The sequence below is a fragment of the Haplochromis burtoni genome, unplaced genomic scaffold (assembly GCF_018398535.1).
Source record: "Haplochromis burtoni strain Fernald_Lab_line unplaced genomic scaffold, NCSU_Asbu1 Contig_108, whole genome shotgun sequence".
Taxonomy (NCBI): Eukaryota; Metazoa; Chordata; class Actinopteri; order Cichliformes; family Cichlidae; genus Haplochromis; species Haplochromis burtoni.
The window spans coordinates 1,336,406-1,363,655 of record NW_024582469.1 but is presented as its reverse complement, the minus strand read 5'-3'; the positions used below and the strand labels follow the sequence as shown (position 1 = coordinate 1,363,655).

The 27,250-nt window shown below is 38.7% G+C and overlaps 1 protein-coding gene across 3 annotated transcripts in view; it reads left to right on the top strand.

The window, feature by feature from the left end:
* Positions 1-27,250, top strand: part of LOC102303649 (protocadherin-15) — a 243,512-nt gene that overhangs the window by 130,552 nt on the left and 85,710 nt on the right. For all 3 annotated transcript variants that reach the window (XM_005928144.2, XM_005928143.2, XM_042223310.1), the window contains exons 20-26: positions 1,586-1,714; positions 15,420-15,539; positions 16,511-16,696; positions 17,839-18,075; positions 22,305-22,421; positions 24,429-24,569; positions 26,057-26,169. In XM_005928144.2, the coding sequence (XP_005928206.1) occupies positions 1,586-1,714; positions 15,420-15,539; positions 16,511-16,696; positions 17,839-18,075; positions 22,305-22,421; positions 24,429-24,569; positions 26,057-26,169 (1,043 nt within the window). The remainder of the gene's footprint in view (positions 1-1,585; positions 1,715-15,419; positions 15,540-16,510; positions 16,697-17,838; positions 18,076-22,304; positions 22,422-24,428; positions 24,570-26,056; positions 26,170-27,250) is intronic.

The following is a 27,250-nucleotide window of genomic DNA, read 5'->3' as shown; positions in this document are numbered from 1 at the left end:
GCGGCCCTGGGTGTGCGTTGCCAGGGCGATGGCATCCTCTGTGGCTCTGTTTGTCCGATAGGCAAACTGAAGAGGGTCCAGTGTGTCAGGGAGGGAGGAGCAGATATGACCTTTGACCAGCCGCTCCAGGCACTTCATGATGACGGATGTCAGTGCAACAGGACGGTAGTCATTCAGACAGGAGACCACTGATTTTTTGGGAACGGGAATGATGGTGGATGCTTTGAGGGACGTGGGGACCACTGACTGCCTCAGGGAGAGGTTGAAGATGTTGGTGAACACCTCTGCCAGCTCGTCTGCACACACTCTGAGTAGCCGGCCTGGGATGCCGTCTGGTCCTGGAGCTTTGTGAGGATTTACCTTTTTAAAGGTCCATCTCACAGCTTCTGTTTTCAGAGTTAGAGTTGCAGCCTCACTGTCCTCCTGAGGGTAGAGGATCTGCTCTCTGTTGTCTGCGTCAAAATGAGCATAGAAGTTGTTAAGCTCGTCTGCAAGAGATGCAGTGGGCTGAACACTGACTGTGTTGACCTTCTTGTAGTCGGCGAGGCTGCCGGACACTGGCGCCACCGGGCCCTCTGACCACCACCAGTAGGCAACGGGTGTCTTGCCCAAAGACACAACAATCGAGACTGTCGGAACCGGGGCTCGAACCGGCAACCTTCCGATTACAAGGCTTGAGCCACGATCGCCCTGGAAAAACATTGCCATGTCTCATGATTCTCAGTTTCTGCTGAGCCATTCAGACGGTTCAACTTTGGCATAAACAGCATGACAGCAATAGTTCAAGCTGTGCTGATGGTGTAATGGTGTAGGTGATATTGTCTTGACACACTTTAGACCCCTTACTACCAACTGAGCATCATTTAAAGGCCATGAGAATCGTTGCTGACTATGTCCGTCCCAGTAAGTGTCCAATCTTCTGATGTCTGCTTCCAGCAGGACAGCACATTATGTCACAAAGCTCAAATGATCTCATCTTGAACATGAAAATGAGTTCACTGTGTTCAAATAGCCAGTGGCTGGTGTGATGTGGTGGAATGGGAGATTGGCTGTGCAGCAACTGAGTCTCTGAGGCATGTTTCCAGCATCTTGTTGAATCTATACCATGAAGAATTAAGGCAGTTTTGAATGCAAAAGGATGTCCAACACAGTACTGGCAATGTGTAAGATAGGAAGTGGCTGCTACCTATTTTCACCATAAATGTCACACAGCAATACTTCCAGGGTGTAAAGGGTTAAAACAAACAGACCTTTTACATCGGGAGAGAGAGAACAAGTGGACCAACAGTGAGCAGTTTTTAAATCTATTTATAGAGTGAACAGTTCTTACTAGCACAAAGGAATATGGCAGCCAGGGCCTGATTGCAACAAATTTGCAAGAAAAATGAACTCTTTAGTTAATTATATAAGACGATGTTAGCAAAAGGGACACATAGAATAAGATGGTTAAAAAAAACACAGTCTTTGAAATGTCGTGATTCAGTTTTAGTTTCTGATAATCATCATTTAAAAAAATAACGGTTTGTACAATAATTAGAGTCTTTGAACTAAACACTTACAGTCGTTTGTGTGTGTGTGTGTGTAGACGTCTACAGCGACGGTGAACATTGTGGTGACTGACGTTAATGACAACGACCCGCTGTTCGATACTTCCCTGCCAGTGAACCTCACTGTCATTGAGGAGCAGAAACACGCCTACGTTGGACAGGTTAAGGTAAGATTAGACACACACACACAGAGCTGCACACAACACACTCTAAATCATTTGGAGAGAAGCAGCCTGCATGACCAACCTTATTTCTCTCACATTCCCACATCACTGTTCACTACATGTTTTTGAATACATCTAAGCACTCACTGCAATTAATATTTGTAGTGTGTGAACAGGTATAATTACAGCAAGTTTGCATGCTAATGTGTTCATTTTCCACTCGTTCCTGACTGTGCATTTGTTCAACCTTTTTAGTTTATTTCCTTACACTAATCCTTTATTATAATGATGAGTCATGAACAAACAGACAGTTTAGATGGGACTTTATCTCAATCTATCAGAAACACTGATTCTCATGCTCAATTAAAAACCCAAACACAGCAGTACAGCAAGATTATTTTTTTCTGTTATTTCTCTAGTGGCTCACACCAGTGTGTTTTAACTGGTTGCACAGCTCTTGTGTTATTGTGACACAAATCATCATATCTGAATCTAAACCATGCTTCGTCTCATTTCTTCAGTTATAACTGCAGATTCATTGACCTTTCTGTTTGTCACATGTTTCATCTTAAAATGTGTTAATTTGCATCATGCAGGCTGGCTTTTTTGTCCCCAGAAGGACGGAAGGATCCCACAATATGACTGTGTAAACAGATTATTGTCCCCTCAGCATAAGTACATGCACGCGCACACGGATTCACAGAGGCTCTAATTGAATTTAGCTCTTATAATCTTTTACAACAGGGACCAAAGACCACTAATGTAACTTCTTAAACTGTGGTAGCTTTGTAATTAGGATTGTTATTATGCTCATAGGACTTTGAGTGCATATTGCAGGTGGAAGGGGATACAAGGAAGTACGTGCATGTCCTGTGGTGCAAGTGTGTGGAGTAGTGTCTATTAGGATTGTTACTGTACACAAAACCTTACAGAAAATAGGGAACGAATACAAACTGTGTGTAAATCCAAATATTCCCTGTTTTAAAAAATGCACAAACCATCAGGTAAAAGCACCAACGATGGCACTATAAATAAGAAAAAGACCTTTATGAAGTTTCAACCAACTTGCAGTATTTATTTTCTTTCTTTCTTTTGCAACACGAAAAAATAAAACTGAGACTAAACATGTCCCAATAAAGTACAATGGTTATGTTTTTCTTTTGTTTGGGGGTTTCTTTTGTTTCTTTATTGGAACTCAACTTGGATGAGAATTCTTGATTACATTCCCTTTATTTTTCCTGTGTTTGTGCTAAAGCAGTGGCATGAAAATTATCTCTAAATCTGTGGAAAATCTACAAAAACAACAACTTCAACAACAATAAAAAAGGAAAATAAATAGTTGGGTTTAAAAGGCGAGCTTTGCTTTCACCTGTATCAGCACTCTGGTCTCCACTTAGCAGAAAGACTCCTGGACTTGTTCCAGACCTAATAATGGACTTATGTATTCCCTAGACAGGGGCCATGGGTAAATCTGACACTTTGATAGGCTCTGATCTTTAAAGATGCTCACTTGGTTGCATGCTTGCTTGGATTTGCTCCAAGCTTAATTCATAAGCTTTATACAGCGATGTCAGGGGGTCTTTGATCAGTCGGACACTTTGCCAGGTTCTAAATGTTAATCACGCTTCTTTGCTTCAACACAAGGACTTCTCCTGAGATAAATACATGGCCCTTGTACACCCTTATCCAGGACTTTGAACAAGTCATACTTTAACAAGTTCCAAACTTAAAAACTTCAATAGTGTTTCTTATTTGGACCATCAGGCACAATTCCAACCCTTATGCCCGAAGAGGATATCTCATTCCAAGCATTCCAGATTTTTACTTTCACTCAGATCTTTGGCCATGTTCCAAATTCAGCATCCAAAAACCCACCCTAATCTGTGGAGAGGGCACTTGAAAGAATTCCAATCCTGAACTTCCTCCCTTTCAAGGACCCTTGGATCTATTCCAAACCAAAACAGACTATGTGATCCCTCAGTGGGCTGATCGAGGCACGACTCTGGGCCACATTCCAAACCAGGGTTCGTAGCTGTAAGCATTAAAAAGATTTCCGGAAGAATGAACAGACCTGACCTTGGTTTGCTGATTCTAGTAGGTAAATGGGAACAGGGGAAGATGTGAAAATGCTTGGGTGGCAGGAAGAAGTGGGAGAACCACAGTAGGGAATAAAATGTGGGATGCCAGAGCTAAGAGCCTCGTTCTTAAACTGTTTGTCATGAATTTAACACATATGGTTAAATAATTGCTTAGAAAAAGGACAGATTGAGTGAATTCAGTTTGTTGCTGTTTTAAAAAGCCCCAACATGAACTGAATTTTCATTATATAGTTGCAAATGGAAGAAAATACCTCACACTTTTAAAGCAGGCTGTTTTAAAGCAGGTCTGTTATACTCCTTCTAGCACCATATTTTCATTTCTTGAATTCCCCAAATTTACTTTGCATGGTCCACAGTTAAACATATCTATCCATCCATTTTCTTAATATTCCTGTCCTACTTGGGGTTGCAAGGAGCATGGAGCCAGCCTGAAAGCAAGGCAAGGAAGGAATGAAACTCCCTGCTATGATGTAACAGTACTAACCACTGTGCCTCCCCAATTCAAAATAGAGACATCAATATGCCAGAAATGTAGTTGTCGGTACCAGTACCAGGAATAGATGTTTGCCAAGTTGTCTACAAACATAAGAAGAGATGTAGATTTGAAGAATAAAGTACCACCTTCCTGAGTGCGTATTGTCTGATATTCCAGCTCTATCAGCAACGCATAATGTTAGACACAGCCTCATAGTGAGATGCATCATATCAACTCTTAATCAGTTTACAGTTCGGTCTATCCATCAACTGCAGGGTTAGGCAGTCATCCTGGGAGGATGACTGTCAGTCATCCTCTTTCTCAGCTCTTCAGCCTGAGAGAGGGGAATACATCAGTGAAATGACCTGCTACACTGTTGGCTGTTCATTGCATGATTACCTGTCGCTGTGTGACTGATAACTTTCTGTGTACTGTCAGTGGAAATGTGTCGCACAGAAACTGGCTCGGCCATTTATTGTAAATTGTTTTAAATTGATTGGTAAGAAAAACATCATTTAGGGGTAAACTTTTAGGAAGTAGGCCACACATTATCGATATCCCTTTTAGACTGTGTACATGACTGTGCTACACCTCCTTAAAACTATCAGTTCTGGTTTAATATGGCACCTCATAGCCAAAAAAGCTGACGAGAAACAACAGAAAAAGAAGCAACAGAAAAAGAAGCAACTCCACAAAAGCTCACTAGAATACATTGTAGTAATGAGACAACTAGCAAGGGTTTGTCTGTATAGTAACTAACCTACTTAGAAAAGACCTACATGCTGTTATTATACCTGAAATAAAAGAAATGCACTCAGAGACAGATTAATAATATCTCAGTAATCGAGTTTCAGTTGCAGGTACTTCTTTTAGGAATTAAGTTAGAGGCGAAGGTGAGAATGGGATTAAAAAAAAAACACACACAAAAGGGGGGGAACTGAAAGAAAAGAAGCCTGTGCACCTGAACATGACAGGCAGAACTTGTGAATGTAGAGATAAGAGTTCATATTTCAGGCTTTAAGGTGTGTTTTTTTTTCTGGAGTCGGTCTCTGTTGAAAAGCTTCCTGCATAAGGTAGCTGAGACATTAATTCTATTGTGTTCGTGGCTTTTAACTGTCTGGCAATGTAATTACGCTTAGATAACTGTGAGAAAGACATCAAGGGAGGGATAAGACACGAGGACAGAGAGCAAAAGAAGAGAATAAAAGCAGAGTGGAAAGTCACGCTCATTTTGGATATGCAAACCTTCTGCAGCAACCAACTCTGGGAACTGCAGTCATCAATATGTTTAACATCAGGTGATTAATCAATGTAAATGATTCAATCCAGCGTGTAAAATGTTGTGACAACTTTACTGTACTGTACTTAAAGGTGAGTTTTAGGGGAAATGTTGTCAGTTAGCCCCAATGATTTACATCATTACAGCTCAAACGTTTTTTTTTTTTTGTTTTTTTTTTACATTTCAAATTTATGCAAAAATACATAGCGACAGTCAGGGGCCCTTCTTCTTCTTTCACCTGGTCGCCACAGCAGATCTTCTGCCTCCATCTCCCCCTATCCCTTAGCATCCTCCTCTCTCACACAAACCTTCTGCATCTCCTACTGTCTATCTGCTCAATGTTCAGCATCCTTTGTCCTGTGTGAACCCCCTCCCCTCCAAAAAAAACCCCCCACAACTCAGCCTTGCTTCTCTAACTTTGTCTCAACACTCAAGGACTCTGAGTATACAAAATCTTGACAAAAAATTCTCTTTTTAGAATTATTTGGAAATACATTGCAGATGGAGAAGACTGGTACCACTTTGCCAATGTCCAAGATGCTTTGGCCAGATTAACTTAATAGAAAAAAACAGGGGTTTAACCCATTATAAAAAGTATAACAATTTTCAATTCTGTCAGTATCTAATGCCACTGCCATTTTACTCTTATGGAAGCAAAAATATTTTGGACACTAAATGCTCTTAATGATTGTCGTATAAATTTAAAAACAATTACTTTTTTATTATAGTACAGAATCCTAATGTAGTCAACAACTGCTTACTTAAAAATACTCTCAATATGACACAGCGATTAACAGGCGTCATAAAAGTAACAAATGTTTTAGAACTTGTTTAAATCTAAAAAAAAAATGTATTATGTTTTAGGTAAATAGCAAACTGGATTTATGTTTTTAGTTTGCTTTAGTTTATTTTTACACAGGCATGTTGAGTTTCTTGTTTTATTGTGAAGTTCTGTGTCTTATGTTAGTGTGTTTGGTTTTGCTTCCCCTTGTCTCATCAGCTCTGATTTCTCCCAGCTGTGTTTCTCTCCTGTCTCCTATTCCCTGATTATGCCGTTGTGTATTATAAGCCCCGTGTTTCCTTTTGCTTGTTGCTGGTCCGTCTGTGTTGTCTCCCCGAGTCTCCCCGTGTTTCCGCCGTATGATAGTTTCATGTCAGTTTTGTTAGTTTCCTCAGTTTAGGTTTCTCTTAGTTTCTCTGTATGTCCTTCTCGGTTCCTCCTGCATCCTGTTCACCTCAAAATAAAGCTCAATCTCCGCATCTATCTCAGTGCCTGCGTTTGGGTGGCACCTCTACATAGCCTGCCTTGCCAGCCGTGACATTAACAATACGATTCACCACAGCCTAAGCCAGTTTTGCAATACCCAGACCTAGTTTTTAATCATTTAAGAATTTAAATTTAAATTTAAGACGGTATACTGATTTTTTTCTCAAGTGAGAAACTGATCAAGTACACCATTCAAGCATTTAAGCTAATTTTTCTGAGCTGATTTCAGTTAAAGGCCTTGTGTATACTGCTGGATTAACCATTACATATCATTATCAGTACTGTTAGTTTATGGCATAATGTGACATAAATCTTACATTCGTTAATGACCTAATAAGCACTACAACCGTGCTTGTACACAGTAAAGACATTTTGTCACTTTTGGATAGCGCCAGGCTCATTTATTATCCTTGCATTTTTTTTGCTAAGCTAAGCTAATTGGTGGGTTTTACAGCTAACAAATGACTGTGTGGTATTAGTCGTTTGTCTAATTCTCCATTACATTTCCCCCAAATGTTTAAGACTAACAATTTACTTCATTTGCACACACTAAAAGTAATTTACGAAAATAAGCACACACATTTTGTCCACGTCTCCTCGTTTTCAAGCCATAAAACTGCATTTTTCTACATTCTCGCCTCTTTACCTTCGCTCTCTCATTTATTTTCCATGTCTCACTTCTTTCACGCCTTTCTTCAAACAACATGGGATAATCATCCAATATGTGGATGCTCTATTAAGTTTCTAGCAGTTTTACCCCAGATAATAATGAATCACTGAATACGAATCACATCAAGAGGACTTCGTTTTTCTTTGAGTCTTCATAACACTGACAAGATGGAGTCTAATTTTCATTAATTCTAATAGTCGCTGTGTGAGATGCGATGAAACTTTAATGATCCAAAATTGGGGAAACAGACAAAAATGGGTCACTGCATTAGCAAGTAGTGACTGGAGTACAGCAAATGAGGTAGAAGGTAAATATGATTAGAGTAATGGGGGTTAGATGAAGTTATTCAACTGACAATGTTGACAATGTTGCAATTAAAGCCTTTACATAAGGATTTTCCTCTCATTAAGTAAAGATGTATGGCCCCTGTTTCTTGTTTGATTTAGTGGCTATTTTTTTCAGAGATCATTACTAAATACTATTCAATTGTAATTCTAGCTTTTTACAGGTTGTTTTATTCTAGCAAGTCTTTAAGCTTTTAAAAAAAGGGAAGGTTTACACATTCGCCTTCAGCCTTGCACTGTTTGGGGGGGTTTTGTAACCCAAGAACCATTTGCTGGTTTCACACAATAATTGCTGTCAACCCAGCTGTACTTTTAAAGTGGATATAAAGCTCATCATCGTGAATTTGTAGTAGAAAATAATTAAACCATAAAACCAAATATGGTACCGTTCAGATTATAAGGCGATTATAAGGCGATACAAAACTGTCAAATAAGTCAAACTTCATTCAACTCATTCACAATATTGCTCAACATTGTTCAGTTTAACACATAAAATACAGAAAAATGCTCTCACTTTTTAAGTTAATTTCACTTCTACAAATCCATCAAGTTCTTCATCTTCACTGTCTAAGTAACTAAAGTAAAATTTTATTTATATAGCAATTTTTTTTTATATTCTGCTTCACAGAACCTAAAATATAAAAATCAAAATCAACCAAAAGCAAGCTTAAAAATATGAGTTTATAGCTGTTTTTCAAAAGCGACCACGGAGTCCACAGATCTCAGGCTCAAAGGGAGAGAGTTCCACAGTCTGGGGCCCACAGTTACAAAAGCTCTGTCGCCTTTTGTTTTCAGCCTTGTGTGTTGGACAACTGAACCTTGTGGCACACCATAGGCAAGAAAAGTAGAAGAGGAACTGTACTTAGAGGTAGCCACAGAAAGGATCATTCATGCAAATAGGATTCAAACCAGTCCAAAGCAGCCCCTGATATACCCACCCACTGTCTCAGCCTGTCTAGCAGAATATGATGGTCCACAGTATCAAAGGCGGAGGTCAGGTCCAACATCAACAGAGCGGAGCATTCTCCTGCATCACAACTCATCAAAATGTCATTGGAGACTGTAAGAAGTGTAGTTTCAGTAGAGTGAGCTGTACGAAAGCCAGATTGGAATTTATCCAGAATGCTGTATTCATCTAGAACAGCTATAAGCTGCTTAGCCACAACCTTTTCCAAAATCTTAGCAATGAACGGTAATTTTGAAATCGGTCTGTAGCTACTGAGAAGAGAAGCGTCAAGCTTAGGGTTTTTTTTAACAGTCGGTGAATGACAGCATTCTTACAATAAACAGGGACCTGACCAGAAACCAGTGAGGTATTGATAAGTATTGTGAGCACACAGGGACCAATAGACTGAAAGACAGTTGGGCAATTTCAGCCTACAAGCATGTCTCTTAGCAGGTGCCATTTTGGGATCCTTATAAACACAGCATAATATTATGTTGAAGCACAGGACGTATTACTCTGCGAGGCTCCTGACTACAGTAGCTGTAATGCTCCCTACAATCCGTCAAGCGGTGCAGCTTCGTAACTTACCAAAGTCATACTAAAACATTTTGACAGATTTGTCAGGGCCGTGTATCACATAGAATCAGTTCGAGGTCAGTAAGCACAACCAGAATTGATACATAAGGCGCACTGTCAGTTTTTTGAGAAAATTGAAGGATTTTAGGTGCGCCTTATAGTCCAAAAAATACAGTACTAACTTTAATGTAGATGAGGCCATCTCTGACACATTACCGGCAGCAGTCCTGCCTGTAGCCACAATAACTTGTAACCACACAGCACCTGTACAGGATAGTTTTTGACCTTCAAAGGTTCTTTGTTGATGGCTTGCTTTAGGGAAGAGAGGGCGCATTAGGATCTGGAAACAGTGGATTATATAAGACTCAAAAAGCAGCTATATAGATACTGAAATTCTAAAAAAAAAAAAAATGTTTTGCAATTAAATAATATAACATAGAGTAATATGCAAAGGTCTTGAGCCACCACTTATTTCTTTATAATTTGCTTCCAAAGAGAGTTTATTGTATTTTTAATATGTTCTTGAGCAACTGTTCCCCAGTTTTTCTGATGGTCTTTCAGAGTTTTCTTTGGACATTTGCTGCTTTTTCACTTATTTTCAGTCCAGTCATTGTACGTGACCATTTTCAGAAGAACCTCTTAAAAATCCATTTAATACTGATCTATTACTTTCTAAAACGTTACCCAACTCAAGGGATCTAAAAGTGTTGTGTCTAAACATGACAGGAAACAAACGAAAAGAGCTCATTTTAAATTGGATCTTTAGGTAGATTGGAAAGACAAAAGTGGCAGGACTGAAAAAAGAAACAGAAAAGAAAAATAAAACAATCATACAACCAATTTTAAATCAGTACCTTGAGGCACTTGACTACTAGCAGCCATTTACACACATGTATATAATTTGTTTCTGTGGCTGAAAAAACAGAAATTGAGAAAGATTACCAGTCTGACAGCCATAAAATAGTATTTTTACACCAACAAGGTGTTATCAAAAACTTGGCATATCTTGGCATGACATACAATCTTGTGGAGTGATTGATTTGAAGTTTAGGGTTGATTTAAGGTTGAATTGCCATCACTCTACATCTGTATGTACAGAAGGAGTCAGGAAAAAACACTGTGTGGAGGCTTTTTCATGCATTCAGCTGTTGTATTTCAGTTCTTGTGTTTGGGATCTTGTCAAAATAAATGCAGAAACGTACAGTCAGATTTGGATCTACATCCAATGCCATGATTAGTAATATCTTGCCAATTCTCCCAAAACACTGCCAGTGCCATAAAAGCACACCTGGATAGAAAACACACAGTGGAGCACTATCAGTCATGGACAGGTATCCCCAGAGTGCAGACCGCAGCGTTATTAAAGCAGTGTGGGATGATCTCGACAGAGAACAGAAAAGAAGGCAGCCAGCATCCAGAGAAGAGCTTTGAAAGTTCTTCAAGACTGGAGAATTATTCCTGAAGACTATTTAAAGAAATTACAAGAAAGCTTGTCATCGAGTTCAGGCTGTGCTGAAGAATAAAGGTGGTCATACCAGATATTTACTCTCAAGCTTGATAGAGTTGTACAGCCTCTGGCTTTGCCTTATATAACGTATCTTTACTTCTGTTTGCACATTTTATTAAATTGCTGAACCTCTGCCAGTTTCACAGCAAAATACAAAGAGGTGAGGGGTGGCTCGAGATTTTTATGTGGCACTGTACACTTACCATCACTTAAGGGAGCTTTAAGGTTAGGACTTACTCTTACTGTAATTCGTGAATACATTAACATCCTTAAAATCATGCATAATTAAGCATATCAGCCTTTTCATCTGATACTTTCCCATCCATGTTGAATTTGTGTAACACAGATACCCCATCTGCACCTTGTCAGTGTCTTCTAGGGGATTTTCTGTCAGACATGTTTTCTCTTTATGCCCTTCCTTTTTTGGTTAAAACATAAGGCTGATTTGGGACTATGCTATGTGTCCCCATTGACTACACTCTGTATACACTATATATAATGCTCAAAGCACTGCTGTGCTGTCAGTTTGCTAGCATGACTGTACAGTGTTGTTGCAAAGTAGACAAAAAACACTTTGCTTTTTGTGTTACCTTGATCTCAAATTGATTTTGTCAGTTTTTCATCCTCATCTAAGAGTACAGTTATTAATAGCCGATAGTTGTCAAGGTATTACCTTCATTGAAAGAGAATTTATCCAAATTGAATCTGACAAACTACTAAATTTTTACCCTCAAAGAGCCCATTGAAGTTCTGGAAGAAAGTTGGTTCTGACAGAGCTAGACTATAGGATCAAATCAGCAACACTGAACATGTAAACAACAACCATAAGTAAAGCAGCCATCCTGAGAATACCCTTTGATAAACAGACTTTCATACAGGGCTTCAAATTTATTAGTTCTGCCATCTTAGACAAGAACGTTTATATGCCCCTGGAATCCTTCTGGAATTGTAAGCCAGATGGTAGAAGAATAAGGTGTGCCCACAGCCGTGAGTGTCTATTAACCCTTACCTTCAAAGTGCATCACAATGCCACCTTCAAACCAAATTACTAAGAGGTGTACTTGGAAAACACCTTGTGATCAGTGCACCCTTGGCACCTTTATTCAGGACTTCCAATCTATGGAATGGATTGCAAAGTAATTACACAAGGACCACAGGAAAAGAGACTGCATAATCCAAATTTCAATTAAAGCTAATGTTTAAACATATAGTAGTTCAGGTTGGCCTTGAGAATTAACAAGCAGAAAGTAAATTTTTGCTCATTCTGGAGTTCAGATGGCCATTGGGGACAACGTTTTACAAATTACTGTGAAATAAATAGAGACTATGACTTGAGAAGGGATCTGACCATGACCTGTTTCTGTCTGAGGAGAAAACTCTCCCTTAGATAATTAGCATTCATGGACTGCTTGAAAGGTTCCCTTCACCTTCCATTCAGTTTTCTGACATGCTCCAACAGGTCAGCATGACCTCTAGCAAACCTCTTCACGATCACATTCATCACTGCATACTTGAAAACCCTTGGCACATTAGTAGCGCTGAAAACCTGACCATCTGCAACTCAGTTTTTAAAAAAAATCAATTTCCACAAATTTACCATCTCAGTAAATGGCTGCATTATTTTAACCTTAAGTATATCCAGTGTTGGGAAGGTTACTTTTAAAATGTATTCCATTACAGAATACAGAATACATGCCCCAAAATGTATTCTGTAACGTATTCCGTTACGTTACTCAATGACAGTAACGTATTCTAAATACTTTGGATTACTTAATATATTATCATGCTTTTTACAACAACGTGAATGTACTATTGCTGTGTGATTTATAACTATTACTGAAGGTCCGCGATTCCGAACTGTAGTAAAGGGACCTCTGACTAATACGGCGGGGTCCCTGTCGGCTCGTAAAGACAGAGAGAGGCGTTGAAAGACTGCTCCAACGGAACTTATTGTTTTCGGAGGAAAACACGAACACGGTGTACAGTCGAGTCTTAATAGCTTACTTACAACTGGGCTCGTCAGGCACTCTTCTTGGCTGAAGTGGTTATTATTATATTTACATGCTTCCAGCTCCCGTTTTTCCTCGATGACAACTCGTACCTTTCCACTCCCCTTTTTCTCCCTCCTCGCGCTCACAGACACATAACGTGTATGGCAGTCCATTCTCCCTGCAACACAGACTACACTGAACATGATGCTACATTCTTTAGAGCTATGCTTGTAGCATTCTGCCTGTTAGCTTAGCACAACAACAACAACAACAACGAAAAGGCGCTCTCTCACCCAGGAAACACACAGTCGCAGAGAGAGAGAGAGAGCGTCGCCCTGTAACCATGGCAACCGTAACGCTGCCGCCTGGAACAACAGAACGTAGCTGTCAAACAAAACCCAAACAGTCCTGACCCGCGACAAAATGAAACAGGAAAGTACCGCAGTGTAATCCATTTATTTCAACAAAGTAACTGTATTCTGAATACCACCTTTTTAAACGGTAACTGTAACGGAATACAGTTACTCATATTTTGTATTTTAAATACGTAACGGCGGTACATGTATTCCGTTACTCCCCAACACTGAGTATATCATGCTGTAATACTGTGTTTTTGTTTTAGTCGTTATTTTCAATGTCTTTTCTCATCTTCTGGTTACTATGTTTTTGCGTGTCCATTTGTTTCTTTAGTAATTTATAATTGCTGAGTTGATGTAAGTTTCTCTTTAACTTTTGTCACATACAAGGCTTCAGTCACATGGAATTTGCTTACTGGTTGCTAGAAAAAATTCTCTACTCCCCAACTGACAAGCGGTGGCTGATGGTCGTTAGGTTGAAGTATGATGCTGCACAAGAAACATCTCCTTGTGATTGCCTTGGTCACTAGCAGATGGCAGAAATGGAACATCCTCTATTTTTGCAAAACGGAAACAGAGAATGTAAAAGTATGAGTAAACGTTTTGTCGTACTGCTTCAGCCAAAATGTTTGAAAAAGCGTAACTTTTTCTTTTAAGCCAAATGGTTTCCTGTTTTGGTTTATGTTGCAATTTTCACAGCTTCACAACAACTCAGAGAGTAGATGTCAACTGTTTGCAGACAATTTGGCAACTTCCATGCAAACAATGGGCAACTGCTGCAATCCACAAGTGATCAAATGCAAGAAGGTTTTGGGTGCAGCAGCATATATTCTTTGTAAATACTTTTTATCAAGCACGTACCAGTTACTTCCATGAAAATTTGCAGTCTTTAGTTGCTAGGGAGACATTAACATTTGAATTTAGCCCCAAAGCTATATAGATTATTGCAACTGTGGTGTTTACAGGTCATTTTTAGTTCTAAAACGTGAAATTCGAAGGCATGGGATCACAGTTTATTACTATAAACATTTAACACACCAGGTTAATGAACAGTTGTTTAAGGTTGTTTAGTAATGCTGTATAAACAGATCGCTAATTATCTGAGCAAAACTTGCCATACTATGCCATAGACATAGTACGTGAACTCACAGTTTTCTTATTGTTCAGAACAGGTGTGAAGCAATTATTTTTAACACTTGCCACTGACTCTCAAATTATATTTCACTTCTGGGAACTTGTATGAAACAGCAATGTAAGCAAACCCTAGGCCCGCACACACAAATACACACACGTGCGTCATGTTAATGTTTCCTCTGTTCTCCTCTCCCCTGCTCTGGCCTCATCTATTTTAATGCAGTGAGAATGCTGATTGGACAAGATGAACATTTAGACAGGGTGAAAGGAACAGCAGCTTGCAATTTGTCACCTTCTCACTACTTTTTAGTAGTTGAAAGAGATGATGTGGAGAAGGGTTTGACTGGAGAACAGATGCAGAGATAAAAGCGATGCAACAAAGGGAAGAAGACAGTGATCTACTTTCTTCCAAGTGAAAATTGAAACCACTGTCTCATTAACTCTGGAAAAGTTTAAGAATTGCTGGTGGGAAGTAACTTTAACACCTTTGGACAAGTTGCAATAAGTGGGAAAAGAGAGCAGATCCCTCAAGTTTGTCTCGACACCCTTGCCAAATCAAACCCAAAAAACTTTGGATTTTTGTATAGGAGCAATAACTAAAAGAATGTCGAATAAAGTTTAGCTCAGACAATATGGCAGGACAGATGATTTCATGTAACTCTGACCCGCTTTCAATTGTTGTCAAAGTTGTCAAAAAGTCTGCAAATACATAAGGCCCCTTATGAAACTGTACGGCAGGAAATGCTGTTAATAATTCTCATCATTCACAGCTATCTCTCCTTCTCACACATACATTGATTCACCCCCTTACCCACCCAGTATCTTTCCTAATTTCAAAAGAGAAACCATGCAGTTTTTAACAAGATTGGAAAAAAATGTTAAGAGTTGTACATCATTGATTTACACATGTACTTTGTTTAATATGAGAGGACTTTTTATTCAAAGAATGACTCACCTCAAAGGCAGCCTGAAGTGCTGCTTGCATTTCAAAACAGCTGATTAAACCCTTGAATTCCCTTTTCTTATTATGTGTGTGCCTGTGCTTTTTGTTCTGTCTGGTTTAGGCTACAGATCCAGATCTGGGGGCAAGCGGTCAGGTCCATTATCGGCTCGTCAACCACCAGGGGCTGTTTTCCATCAATGCCACTGGAACCATTACAACTGCAGTGCCACTGGACAGAGAGGTGAGACGAAGCTACAGATTCTGTTCCTAATTAGTTTAGGGCAAAGCAGACAACTGTAAACGGTAATAAAATTTTTATGACGTAACTCCACAAACAGGAATGGCTGAAAGAAGTGTGTTTTTGGTTTGCACATCCAGCTATATGTCCCATGAGTTTTGTCAAAATCTGGCATTAACATTCCCTTGGAGTGAAAGATGAACTGCGGGGCTGAATAAACTGTCAGTGCAGTAAAGATAAACCTATCCAGATCAACTGAAGGGCCAGCAGCTTCTCTTGGATCCTGGGCCAGTTTTTTTGCTGGATTTTTGTTTTCCCCATTTCTTAACGACATGACTTTCAGAAACTATTCATATGCTGGAGACTTGCCATTCAGGGCTAATACTTGTTCTTTTGTCCTCCAGTTGTCTAGTTGGCTCAAATTTTTTAAGGACACACTGCACATCATAGCAAGATATGACATGTTTTCAGCAAATATTTTGTTATGAATCATCTTCTTTGTGCAAAAATAAAATATTTTGCCTTTCAAACTGTGTTTTGTTGGCATTTGTTGTAGAAAAACGGTTTTTGTTCCTAATAATAAAGTGCATAAAGAGAAGTTATATCTAGACACTACAATGGATCATTTCAGTAGTTAGGTGCTGCTTTTATGCTAATATAGGTCTATAACAAACGGACTTAAAATGTGTGCAAAAGAAGCCAAAAAAAACACCTTTCTGAACTGTTGCTAGAGAACTATTGCTCAGAACCATTGCCCTTTAAAAGCAAAATTTAAAGAAAAGAGGAGTGGTTGAAGACTTTTGCACAGTACTGTCAAACAATATAGTGGTGACATATACAGCAGCTCAGAATTAAAATCTGGTTGACATGAATGCAAACTGTAATTTGGGTGGTTGGTGGAAGAAAGCTGTGAGAAAGTAATTCTTGTTTGTAGCTTTGTTAATGCTAAATTTTGAATATGTGTTCTCCCGAAGGTTAAAGGCCATTACTATCTCACGGTTGAAGCCTGGGATGGTGCAGAGAATCCACGGCGATCCAGATTAACACTTCGTGTCACCGTTCTGGATATAGACGACAACAGCCCAATATTCACCCAACAAACTTACAATGTCAATCTACCGGAGAACAGCCCAAAGGGCACTGTTATATTACAATTAAAGGTAAGTGTTTGTAAAGAGGAACAGGTGGGTTTGTAGCTTAGGCATTTAGCGAATCAAACAAAAAGAAAAAAATCAGTAGTTCATTGGAACTTTTATATCTAAATTTTTGGTAAAGTGAAAAAGTTCTCCAGTGTAAATAAGGCTTTGTTGCAAACAAAAACTTACTGAAACTAGATCATGACAAATAAATCATCTCTGCTGATGCATTGGTTGGTTTTAGATTAGTACAGTTATATCTGAATCAGCAGATAAACAGTGCAGCAAAGAAAGATGGGGGTTTTTTTTGAGAAAACTACCTGCATTATAAAATGTAATTTCTTCAGCAGATAACTCTGGCATGTATTTTTTATCTGAAGAAGATCCAACTCAGTGTTGCTCACAAGTCTTTAAACAAATGAATGGATTCCTAAAGGAACTGTTCTATATTGCTTATGCTGTTTTTATGTGTGCGTTAATTGTTTGTACTGCCCTACCAGCCATTGATCTAACCAACGATAATTTCCCAGAACAATTGTTTTTTTCTGTTTGTTTTTAGTGTATTTCTGAGAGCAATCACACAGCTTATATGTTTATATGTTTCTTAATTAAAACATCACTTTTTCTTGTGTTCTCAGTGTTAGCGTTATCATTTAAATCTCTATAGCACTGTAGAGGTTTAGAAGAACGTTTTTTTTTATCAAATCTTAGCATTCCTTAGCAAAGACACAAATTGCTGGTTTGCATTTATTTTATATACAGATCAAGCTAATATGTTTAATGTCCTTAATAATGTTCTTAATAAATCCCTTTATCTTAAAAATTCCCAATGATGTCAGTCTAATTTAATGTTATTTGTGCACAAATTATTGAAAATTATATTTATGCTGCATGCAGTGATAGAACATTGATAGTTTGATAACACTTGCAGACACGCTGCACACTGCAGCAGAATGTGAGATAAAGCTGCACAGCTACACTTTAAAATTATTACATAAGATATGGACCACCAGCTGTAATTTAAAGGTTACTACCACAGGCATTTCTGACAACAACACAGATCTAATTAAACTGTTATAGTGTGTTACAAGCAGGTACATATGGATTCTTGTCCTACTGACAAGTATTAGAAATTCACATTGCTTTCCTTTCCATGTTCTCTGTAGGCGACAGACGCTGACCTCAACTCCAACCTTACTTACCGAATCAGAACCGAAGGCTCGGGCCAGGACATCACTCAGCTGTTCCACATCGACTCCAGAACAGGCGAGCTTTCAGTTCTCAAGGTTCTGGACTTCGAGGCTCTGTCTGAGTCAGAGCCCACATACACGTTCACTGTAGAGGCCCTGGACACAAAGGGAAACATGCCTCCTGGACTAGCCTCTGTTACAGTCAGAATAATGGTGAGTGCGTAGGTATGTGTCTACAAGCTAGTTTCTCTGTGTGGACATAAAGATGGGTAATATTTTCTACTCTTTTAGTAAAGTGTCTTTAGTTTGAAGAAAGGTAAACTGGCATTATGATGTAGCAGGTATTGGAAGATCATTATGCTTTTTGGTGGGGGTTTAATAAATGAATAATGAATGAAAATGGAATATGGAAAAGGCAAGCAAAGCATTTTCAGTCAGGAAAATAAAAAAGACCAAAAAAGCATTTTAGAACCAGCGTGTGAAAATACAGTGTGGTCTACATTGTAAAATGGCAAGTACCAATTGGCGGATACAACTGCTAACTTGCCATCCAAGTGGCATCGGCAGCACTAGAATTGATTGTTGCAACATCTGTTTGGTGTAGAGTCCAAGCGGCAACCTTTTGGGCTGAAAAAAAGCACCAAAAACTGCATTTTTTTGAATGACCATTTGACACTCGCTCCAAAAGAGAACTTTATAGTAGCAGTCACCATAGCTGGTTTTCCCTTTTAAATCAAATATGTGGAGGAATTCTTTTTAAACCCATCTGTTTAAATCATGTTAAGTCTTACATGTATTGGAGCAAGGCTGCTTTGAGTGTTAGATGGTTGCCAGTTCCTACTAGTTCAAATAACTAAAGTATTGGTGGCTTTTGGATCATTCTAAATGTAAATATCTAACAAATAATATGGTTTACTGTGTGATTAATTATTATACTAACAGACCTCCCAAGAAGTCTGTCCTCCAGTTTTGGTGAGTAAAATTTGGGTATTTTATTTTTATGCTCTTATTAGCAGGTATCTGTGTCTGTGCAATGCACCCATAAAGTCTATGGATGCGACTTGCTAATCACCTTTGCTAGTGTTAGCAGATAACTTAGCATTCCACCCTCTCGTCCAAATACAGTCCCTTCTGGCTCCAAAAAACAACACAGTGATGCTCACAATCATACAAAAAAAAGGGTTCACAAACCAATTTGTGATGAAACAAGTGGTGCTGCCATATACCAGAAGAAGCACATGGTGGACTGCTGTGGGTGGATACACTCAATGTAAAACAGTATAAATATAGGCTCAAATATATTGTATTGCCCAAGGTTTTCACTCGTCTGCCATCACATGCATATAAACTTGAGTGACATCACATATTTTAATTCATAAGCTTTAATATAATGTTGGCACATCCTTTGCAACTATAATAGCATTAACTCTTCTGGGAAGGCTTTCCACATTGTTTAGGAATGTATTTATTTTTTACCATTCTTCCAAGGTATTTCCAAGGTTTGACACTGATGTTAGACGAGAAGGCCTGTGTCACAGTCTCTTCTGTAAATTATCCTAAAAGCGTTCTGTTGGGTTGAGGTTCCCAAACTGTTCCCACAAAGTTAGGACCATGAAGTTGTCCAAAATGCATGCATTTATTATTGAAACATTGAGAGTTAATTTGACTGGAACTAAGGGCCCGAGCTTAACTCCTGAAAAACAAACCAACACCATAATGCCCCCTCCACCAAACTTTACACTTGGCACAGTGCAGTAAGACAAGTACCGCTCTCCTGGCAACCACTGAACCCAGGCACATTTGTCAGTTTGCCAGATGGAGAAGTGTGATTTTCTACGGTGTGATTTCTTGATTTTATACACCTTTGGCCATGGAAGTGAGTGGAACACCTAAATTGAATTATTTGAATGAATCGGTGAGGAAATATGCATAAGTGTGCTGAAGGTTTTACAATAACCTTTGATTAGACAAGGTCCAGGCCTATTAACCTCTTGCTAGTGATCATGATTGCATACTACTCTATGCAGAGGTATATAATGCTCAAGCCTACAGTGATCTGGAAACTGCTGGAAGCACCAGTGTGATCGTCCACAGTGAAACCAGTTTTAGATCACCATGGACAAACAAAGTGATGAATTAGAAAGAAGTCCCTATCCAGTCGTCAAGTGATGACGTGACGAATCCTACTTCCGGGCCTAAAGTAGTCTGCGTTTAATATGGCTTTTGTGTTAACATGTTTAATGTTTTGTATTTTCTTCTATTTAATCTCAAAAAGCTCCTAAAACAGTCAGTGATCACTGTTGACCTCCCTCGTCTTTTATTACCGCTAATCATTTATTTAAGCTCAGTTTTTAAAACCTTAGGATGTAACTACAGCCCAGCCCATGCAGCAGTATATGAATGACTAACCTCATATTGTGGATGGATTATCTCAGTTGTTCTCCTGGCTGAAGTTTGGTCCTTTTACAGCATCCTGCCATGCGATTACATTTGTTCCTGACCACCAAGAACACTCACATTAACTTTTATTGAGTGGAAAAAAAGTTAGCTTGTTTATATTATGCTAACATAGCTGTGTCGCTAGCGGTCACGTAACACATCATTATATACCAGCTAGCCCAACTTCAGTAACCCTACAAACGTCACTGCTGTTTAGTTTTCTGTCGTTATTTATGTTGGAAGTGATAACAGAGCTGTACGTTTTAATTTGTTTCCAAAACCCCGCAGTCAGGACATGCTATATTGTATTTAGATAGAAGCTAGCGAGCTAACTCCCTGCTAACTTCTAACTCCGTTAAATGTCATAAATTCCGTTTTCATGGATGCCTGGATGTTAAACTCAATTGTTATACCTGGTAGAGCAGAACGCTGATCATTTTATTAAAGATGAAAGACTTTAGACAGTTTTTCAACTCTCAGTAATGCCATAGTGATCGTTTGATATATGGACCGAAGCAGCGGAGTTTAGGCCCAGACACGGCTAGTGACGTCAGACTTAATGACCGGATTACAAAACAGATGAAAACTTGGACATTTGGGTGTTCCAGCAGGACAGTGATCCCAAACACACTTCAGAACTGGTTTTGGATAAAGTAGGCGAACATGTAACTGGACACAAAGCTCCAACCTCAACCCTCTTGAAAATTTGTGGACTGTTCTTAAAAGCCATATCTGTGCCAGGAAACCAACCAATTTGAATGAATTATGAAGAGTGATCAAGTATTTAGACAGAGTCATGCCAAAAGGTTGGTAGGGACATTTAACCAAACATTAGTAGGCATGTGCAAGCCTATATGTATACTTTTGACCCTGTGTGAATTAGAGAAAATCCAAAAATAAGTTCAAACTTGAGCACCCAGCTCTTGTCGTTGCTGATGTATAGTGTACAATCATTTCACCCAATGTTACATCTACTATGAAATTTCAGGAATTTGAACAAAGTGTCAAAGAGCAAAACTGTACATTTGGTCTTCAACAGCACTGACTTCCTGCCTTTAGCCTTGACTATGTCAGTCTCTTATATACAGTATGTGGTAAAACCTTGTCTTTCATACATAGTTCACAGTATAGATGACTATACACAACAACAGATGTACATCCACTACATTCAAATTCATCTTAAACGTCTACATGCTAGTCTATTTGATTGCTTGACCTTGAACTTCTGTGCAGAGCATGGCTACTATTAGAGTAGTATATGCCAATATTTATAATCAAGGAAATGCATCAAAGCATCACAGCATCTTCATTTTACACAGCCAAAACAGCACATTGTCTTCCTGCTTTGTTTTTCTTTCCTGTAGTGCTGCTAGACACAGGATGGATCCTGTTGTCTCTGACACTCAGTGACTATACCAGAGATTAGCATATGAATCTATGCAATCTATGGACTTTAAGTTCTGTTATCAGAAACTTTAAAATGACGAAGAAATAAGTGGACAGTTTCTGTGCTTTATACAACATTTAGTTTACATAGTGTGTTTTTGTTTTGTTTAGTTTTTTTGAGTTTGACAACTGTGAATGAAATTTTTTAAAATCCATCATTTAACCAGCCAATGGAAAATTAAAAGCACAATTGTTTTGTGGTGTCCTCACTTTCACCCTTGCTGATGTTTTCCAGTACTGCTGATGCCTGCTGTGATTAAAGCCCCACAGGTTTTCATGAACACCCCATTTATTCTACTCACTACAGCATTTGTTCTATTCAGAGATAAATTAGAATCCAAGCCAAAGAAATAAAATAAACTCAGCATAAGCAATAGATTATATGCACTACTGTTCATATATATATATTCCTATGACAAAACTGCTACAGTAATTTGCTGTTATTAAAATTTTCAACATTTCAGGAACTTCAAGGAAACAAAAAGCATTTTGGTGCAGTGTATTTTAAAAATGCTAATACCGTACCGACTCTGTGTTTGTGTTAAATCTCTCTCCAGGACATGAATGACTTTTCTCCAGTATTCAGCCAGTCAGTGTACCGAGGCATGGTTGCCCCCAATGCTGTCAAGGGAACCATCGTAACCACAGTGATGGCCAATGACTCTGACCCTGCGGTGAGCATTATCAGATGCAGCTATTCAATCAAACTGTTTCACAGCCTGCTCCTCAAATTGTGTACTGGAATGATGCAAGATAATGGTGCTTGTCTTCAGTCAGTGTGTGTGTAGGTGTGTTTTTAACGCATTTTCACTTCTTTCTCTAGTGGAGTATTTTTTTTTTTTTATACCTCAGTGTGTCACAAGGTGAAATCTCAAGAGAACATTTAATGCTGAGCATCCTTGTTATGTAGACTGCTTTATTCTGGTTGGTGTAAAACGAGGTTTAGCTGTTTTATGTGAGTCTGATTTATGTAGCTGTAGGTTAATAAGGTGATAACATGCTCATACAGAATTCTCATAATCGGCAGTATGTGAGAATATCTCACGAGGCTTCATTGAATCATGCAGCGACACTGGGAAAATCACTTTTTTAAAAATATTAGAAAGAAAAATAAACCAGCTGATGCGTTTAATTCACAAAACAGGTGTTTATGAAAAAGCACTGGGAGTGCTTTTATTTTGCATTACTGCTCAAGATGCCATGAGCTTATTTTTCCCTCCTCCTTCTTCATGCAGGATCTTCTACACCAGCAGTGTTCTCACATAAGCCTCTTTAAAGCACCGCTTTCCCTTCACTGTTGCGCATGCTGCTTCCTGTGTTAGCTGAATTGCTTCATACTTTAGATTTAAGCATGAGAAATTCTCTTGGGTCAAAAACAACATTATAAAGTCCAGGCTATATGCTATAAAGGACCTCCCCAGTGCTCAACAAAGGTACTAAATAGCACCTTGTTTGAGCGCTGGAGCCTATAATATTCATATATCTCTGTGTAATTTCCATTCCAGTTCTAAAGTATACCTCGAAAGTACAAATACTTTCAAGAATTTATCAGCATCGGGTTTTGCTGACTCACTCTGAGCTGTTGTGCAAGAAAGTGTTACATCAGTGTAGACAGTTGCTGAAATACTGCTCGCAACAGCAGTGCTTCTGCAAAAGTGAACTCAGATTAGACCGTTTGATGGCTGGATTGAAAAATGGCTGTTTACATAATTAAAAATATCTATTTTGTCTGTCTGGAGTTTCTCTTTAACTTCCCTCGTTGCCCTTACTCTTTCAGCGTTTCAGTGTGAAAATATGACCTTAGCAGACTTGTCATTGTTGTTTTTTCGCTGGTGGATTTATAGCCTTAAGGGAGATAAAGTGAATAAAGTCTGTATGACAAGCAAGACATGTAGCAAGAACCTTTCGTCCCCTGAGAATAAACAGAGGGCAGATATACTGTATGACTTTTAGCCAAAGGAGCAACTTTTGTTGCTGTAAATGTTGTTCCTCAGACCATGACATAGACAGCATATGTAAGGATTATAGTGAAAACATTTTTTTAAAGAAGATATAAATGAACTGCTTCTGTCACATATTACAATTTCTGAAAATAAACTAGCAAAAGCACCAGTTTTACCACTTTGTCAGCGCGTATTTTTAAAGTTCAAGGTAAGCTTTAAACGCTGAGGTCTAATTTGTTGGTGTGTTTATTTTTCCTCCTCAGAATGGCACAGCTATTTTTTCCTCACTGTTCAATCTTGAGCTCATTAAAGAATACGGAGTATTTGCTTAAAATATGTGGATATCACAATGTAAATGTATGTATTTCCTGACATTTTGTGTCAAATCAGTCATAGTAACTTATGGCTGCTCATTATCAGCAACAGTTAAGAGGTTAATTCATGACCATTTGAACCGCATTTATTTAAAGTAATGATATGTCTTATAACGCTCACAATTATTTCTATATAGAGACTTAACATTTGGATCCCTGCTAATTGCTTTAGATATTAAATACTGCAAAACTCATTACACAGCCATCACCACACTATTTAATTACAGTTCAGAAGATATTAGAAAAAAAGAAATGGTTTTCCAGAAACCATGCATGAGGCATTTCATCCTATAGTTTTTTGTTTAATCAACTTCAAGTTTTTTATTTTAATGTTTAAATGGATATTATTTTGTTGTCATCATAGGGTACTCCAGCAGGTTTAGTACGTTATAAGGTGGACCAGGAGGCGTATCCATACTCAGCCAGTATATTTGGCGTAGACGAACAGACCGGACGTGTGGTTACCAGAGTGAACCTGAACGAAGAGCCGAACATGAAGTTCAGCGTAAGTGTGCACAGACGTCTTTTTTAAAAATCAATTTTTCTTTCTTTTTTTTTTTTGGTAAAACACAATGAAGAAGACTCAACTTTACACTTGAGTCATCTTCATTGTTTTATTTAAAATCGACTGTGGTGTATAGAGGCAAAACTACAAATATTGCATCTTCGTCTTCAAATTGTGGATGTAACTGTACTGAACTGCTGCTGCATCAAACCCATCATTACAAGTCTTTTGCAGTATTTTTAGTTAAAACCCTGAAACCAGGTTTTACATTTACACTCGGTCCTATTCGATAATGCCTGTATTTCATTAAATGTAACAATTGCGTAGTGAGTGTTTAATTGCATCATCTTACATAACAGCGGTTGTTATTTAGATAACATTTATCCTGGTGACCTTCTTATTGCTTTATCATCTGGATTCTGGTATTCAGTAGGTGGGGGCGTGGAACGACATCATACAAAATAAGTCAGAATGATTAGATTACTAATTTCAGATTTGATTTGCTTATATGTAATACTTATGAACAGGGGACTCTGAACAATTCCCTATCCACTCTACAAAATATACTGCAGCAGCTTATTAGTTTCAAATCTACCTTCTCCCAGCTGTATTCCTCAATGGGCCTTGCTAATTTCATCTTTTCATTGGGCTTTAATTAACACAACAAGGATTCAGCATCCTCTGAAGATATCGCTCAAGGGACTAATTCTACCTTGTTTGCTCCAATAACTCAAACAAAATGAACTAGTCCAAAACTGGCTTATGACTGAGATAAACCTTGTCTAATGTACTCGTACACAGTAAAGACACAGTAAAGACGGTTTAAATGATGTGTAGCTAATTACTACCCAACTCGCTCGCCTAAAGACACCACGGCATTAAAAAAAACAAATTTGGTGGCAATTCAGCGTGCGTAAGCAATTGTGCAAAGAAACCAATTGAAATCCTCAGTCGGAAGGAAAAAATAGTTGTGATGAGAATCAGCAAGCCACTTAACTATCACATGTCGCAAGTTCCCAACTGCTAAAGAGTTATTTATGCATGTAGTGGTTTCCTATTTAAAACACTAGTTACTGTATGAATATAAAACAGGATGCATGAGCTGTAGCGTTCACCTGACTAAAGGAGACGAAGGAAACACAATATTTGAGTGTGTTGATATTTAAGGTTGGCCCTCATTAGGAATCCTTTGGGCCTGGTTAACAGCAGTTAGCCCCCCAATTAAATGAAGAATAAAAGCCGAGGCAGGAAAACTCAAGCACACCAGTGGGACACACACCCTCTCTGTTCTTCAAATCCCATCTGAATCATGTGCAGGAAGAGAAAAGTACAATTTATTCTGGTTTATTGCGGGGCTGTCACGCATTGGCTACATCCCATTTAGCGAGCGTAAATGAGAGCGGCGGCGGCATCAGACAGCCATCTCGCAGGGGCGTGGGTATCAATGGCATGGTGATGTTCTGGCTTTGTCTATATTTGTTTGACAGCTGGTGGTGGTGGCCTACGATCATGGTGAGCCTGTAATGAAGAATACAACTCTGGTAGAGATCACAGTCCTTCAGCCCTCTGTTATCCCTGTCTTCACCCGGGAAGAATACAGGTATGTGCACATACATACACATTACCATTGTTTAAATTAAACGTCAGCCTTTTTTTCTTACAATACAGTATGATGACATCAGGCTGGTAAATGGCGTCACTAGTATGTGACACCAATACCAAAACAATGGATTTGTATAGCTTTTGTCAGACTTGAGGACCGCAATGTTGCTTTTGTGCAGCCATTTCCCTTGTTGCCAGGTTTCAAAAAAAACATTTTTGTTTTGATTTTCATGAGAGCTGATCACATGAGACATGACGTCTGTTCTCGTCACATTTTCGGATCGCATCACTGGGAATCCCAGACGAGTAGAAAAAAGTATCTGGTACCAGGTACTATCACCTAATGTAAAACTCTAAAAACCGAGTCGAGTCAAGCAGAGCCGACCCAAGTAAGTACTAATGTTGTTTTTTATTAGTGGAATTGTTGCAAAGCAATAATCGCAATATATTTACTCAATATGGCTGCATGTATTTTTTTTTAACTCAGCTTTGACCTTGAGTGCTAACAATGAAGGTTCAAAATCAGCTGCTCAGCCAACCTTTAGGTATTCATGTTCCCCAAAGTCTAGCATTGAGCTCACTGCACCACCCCTCCTCTGCAGCTGAGCCACACCTCCACCACATCTACCATCACACAAAATTTGAAAATGATATCTTGAATACTGCGGACGCTAGACTACTAACAAAAACAGACAGATAGACAAACAAACAGAACCAATTACATACTCCCTCCCTCCAGGAGGAGAATTATTGCAAAGGTTGTATTCCTGTGGAGCAAGAGGCAGGCACACATCTCAGTTTCTCACAGTTAGCTGAATAAAAACATAAGAAATGCTGGATGGCACTCTGTTGTGCCTCCCAAGTAAGATGAACAATTTGTTTCTTGTTTGGCAAATTAATGAAGTGCATTAATTTAACGGGTGATTAGAATATAGGAAAGAAAAACTATAAGGTGGAGAACTGAATTAATTTTCCCTGACAGATTAAAATCCAAAGTGCTTAGTAAGGTTCAGCCACATTTCAGCATGGACCTCTATCCATCCATCCATCCATCCATCCATCCATCCATCCATCCATCC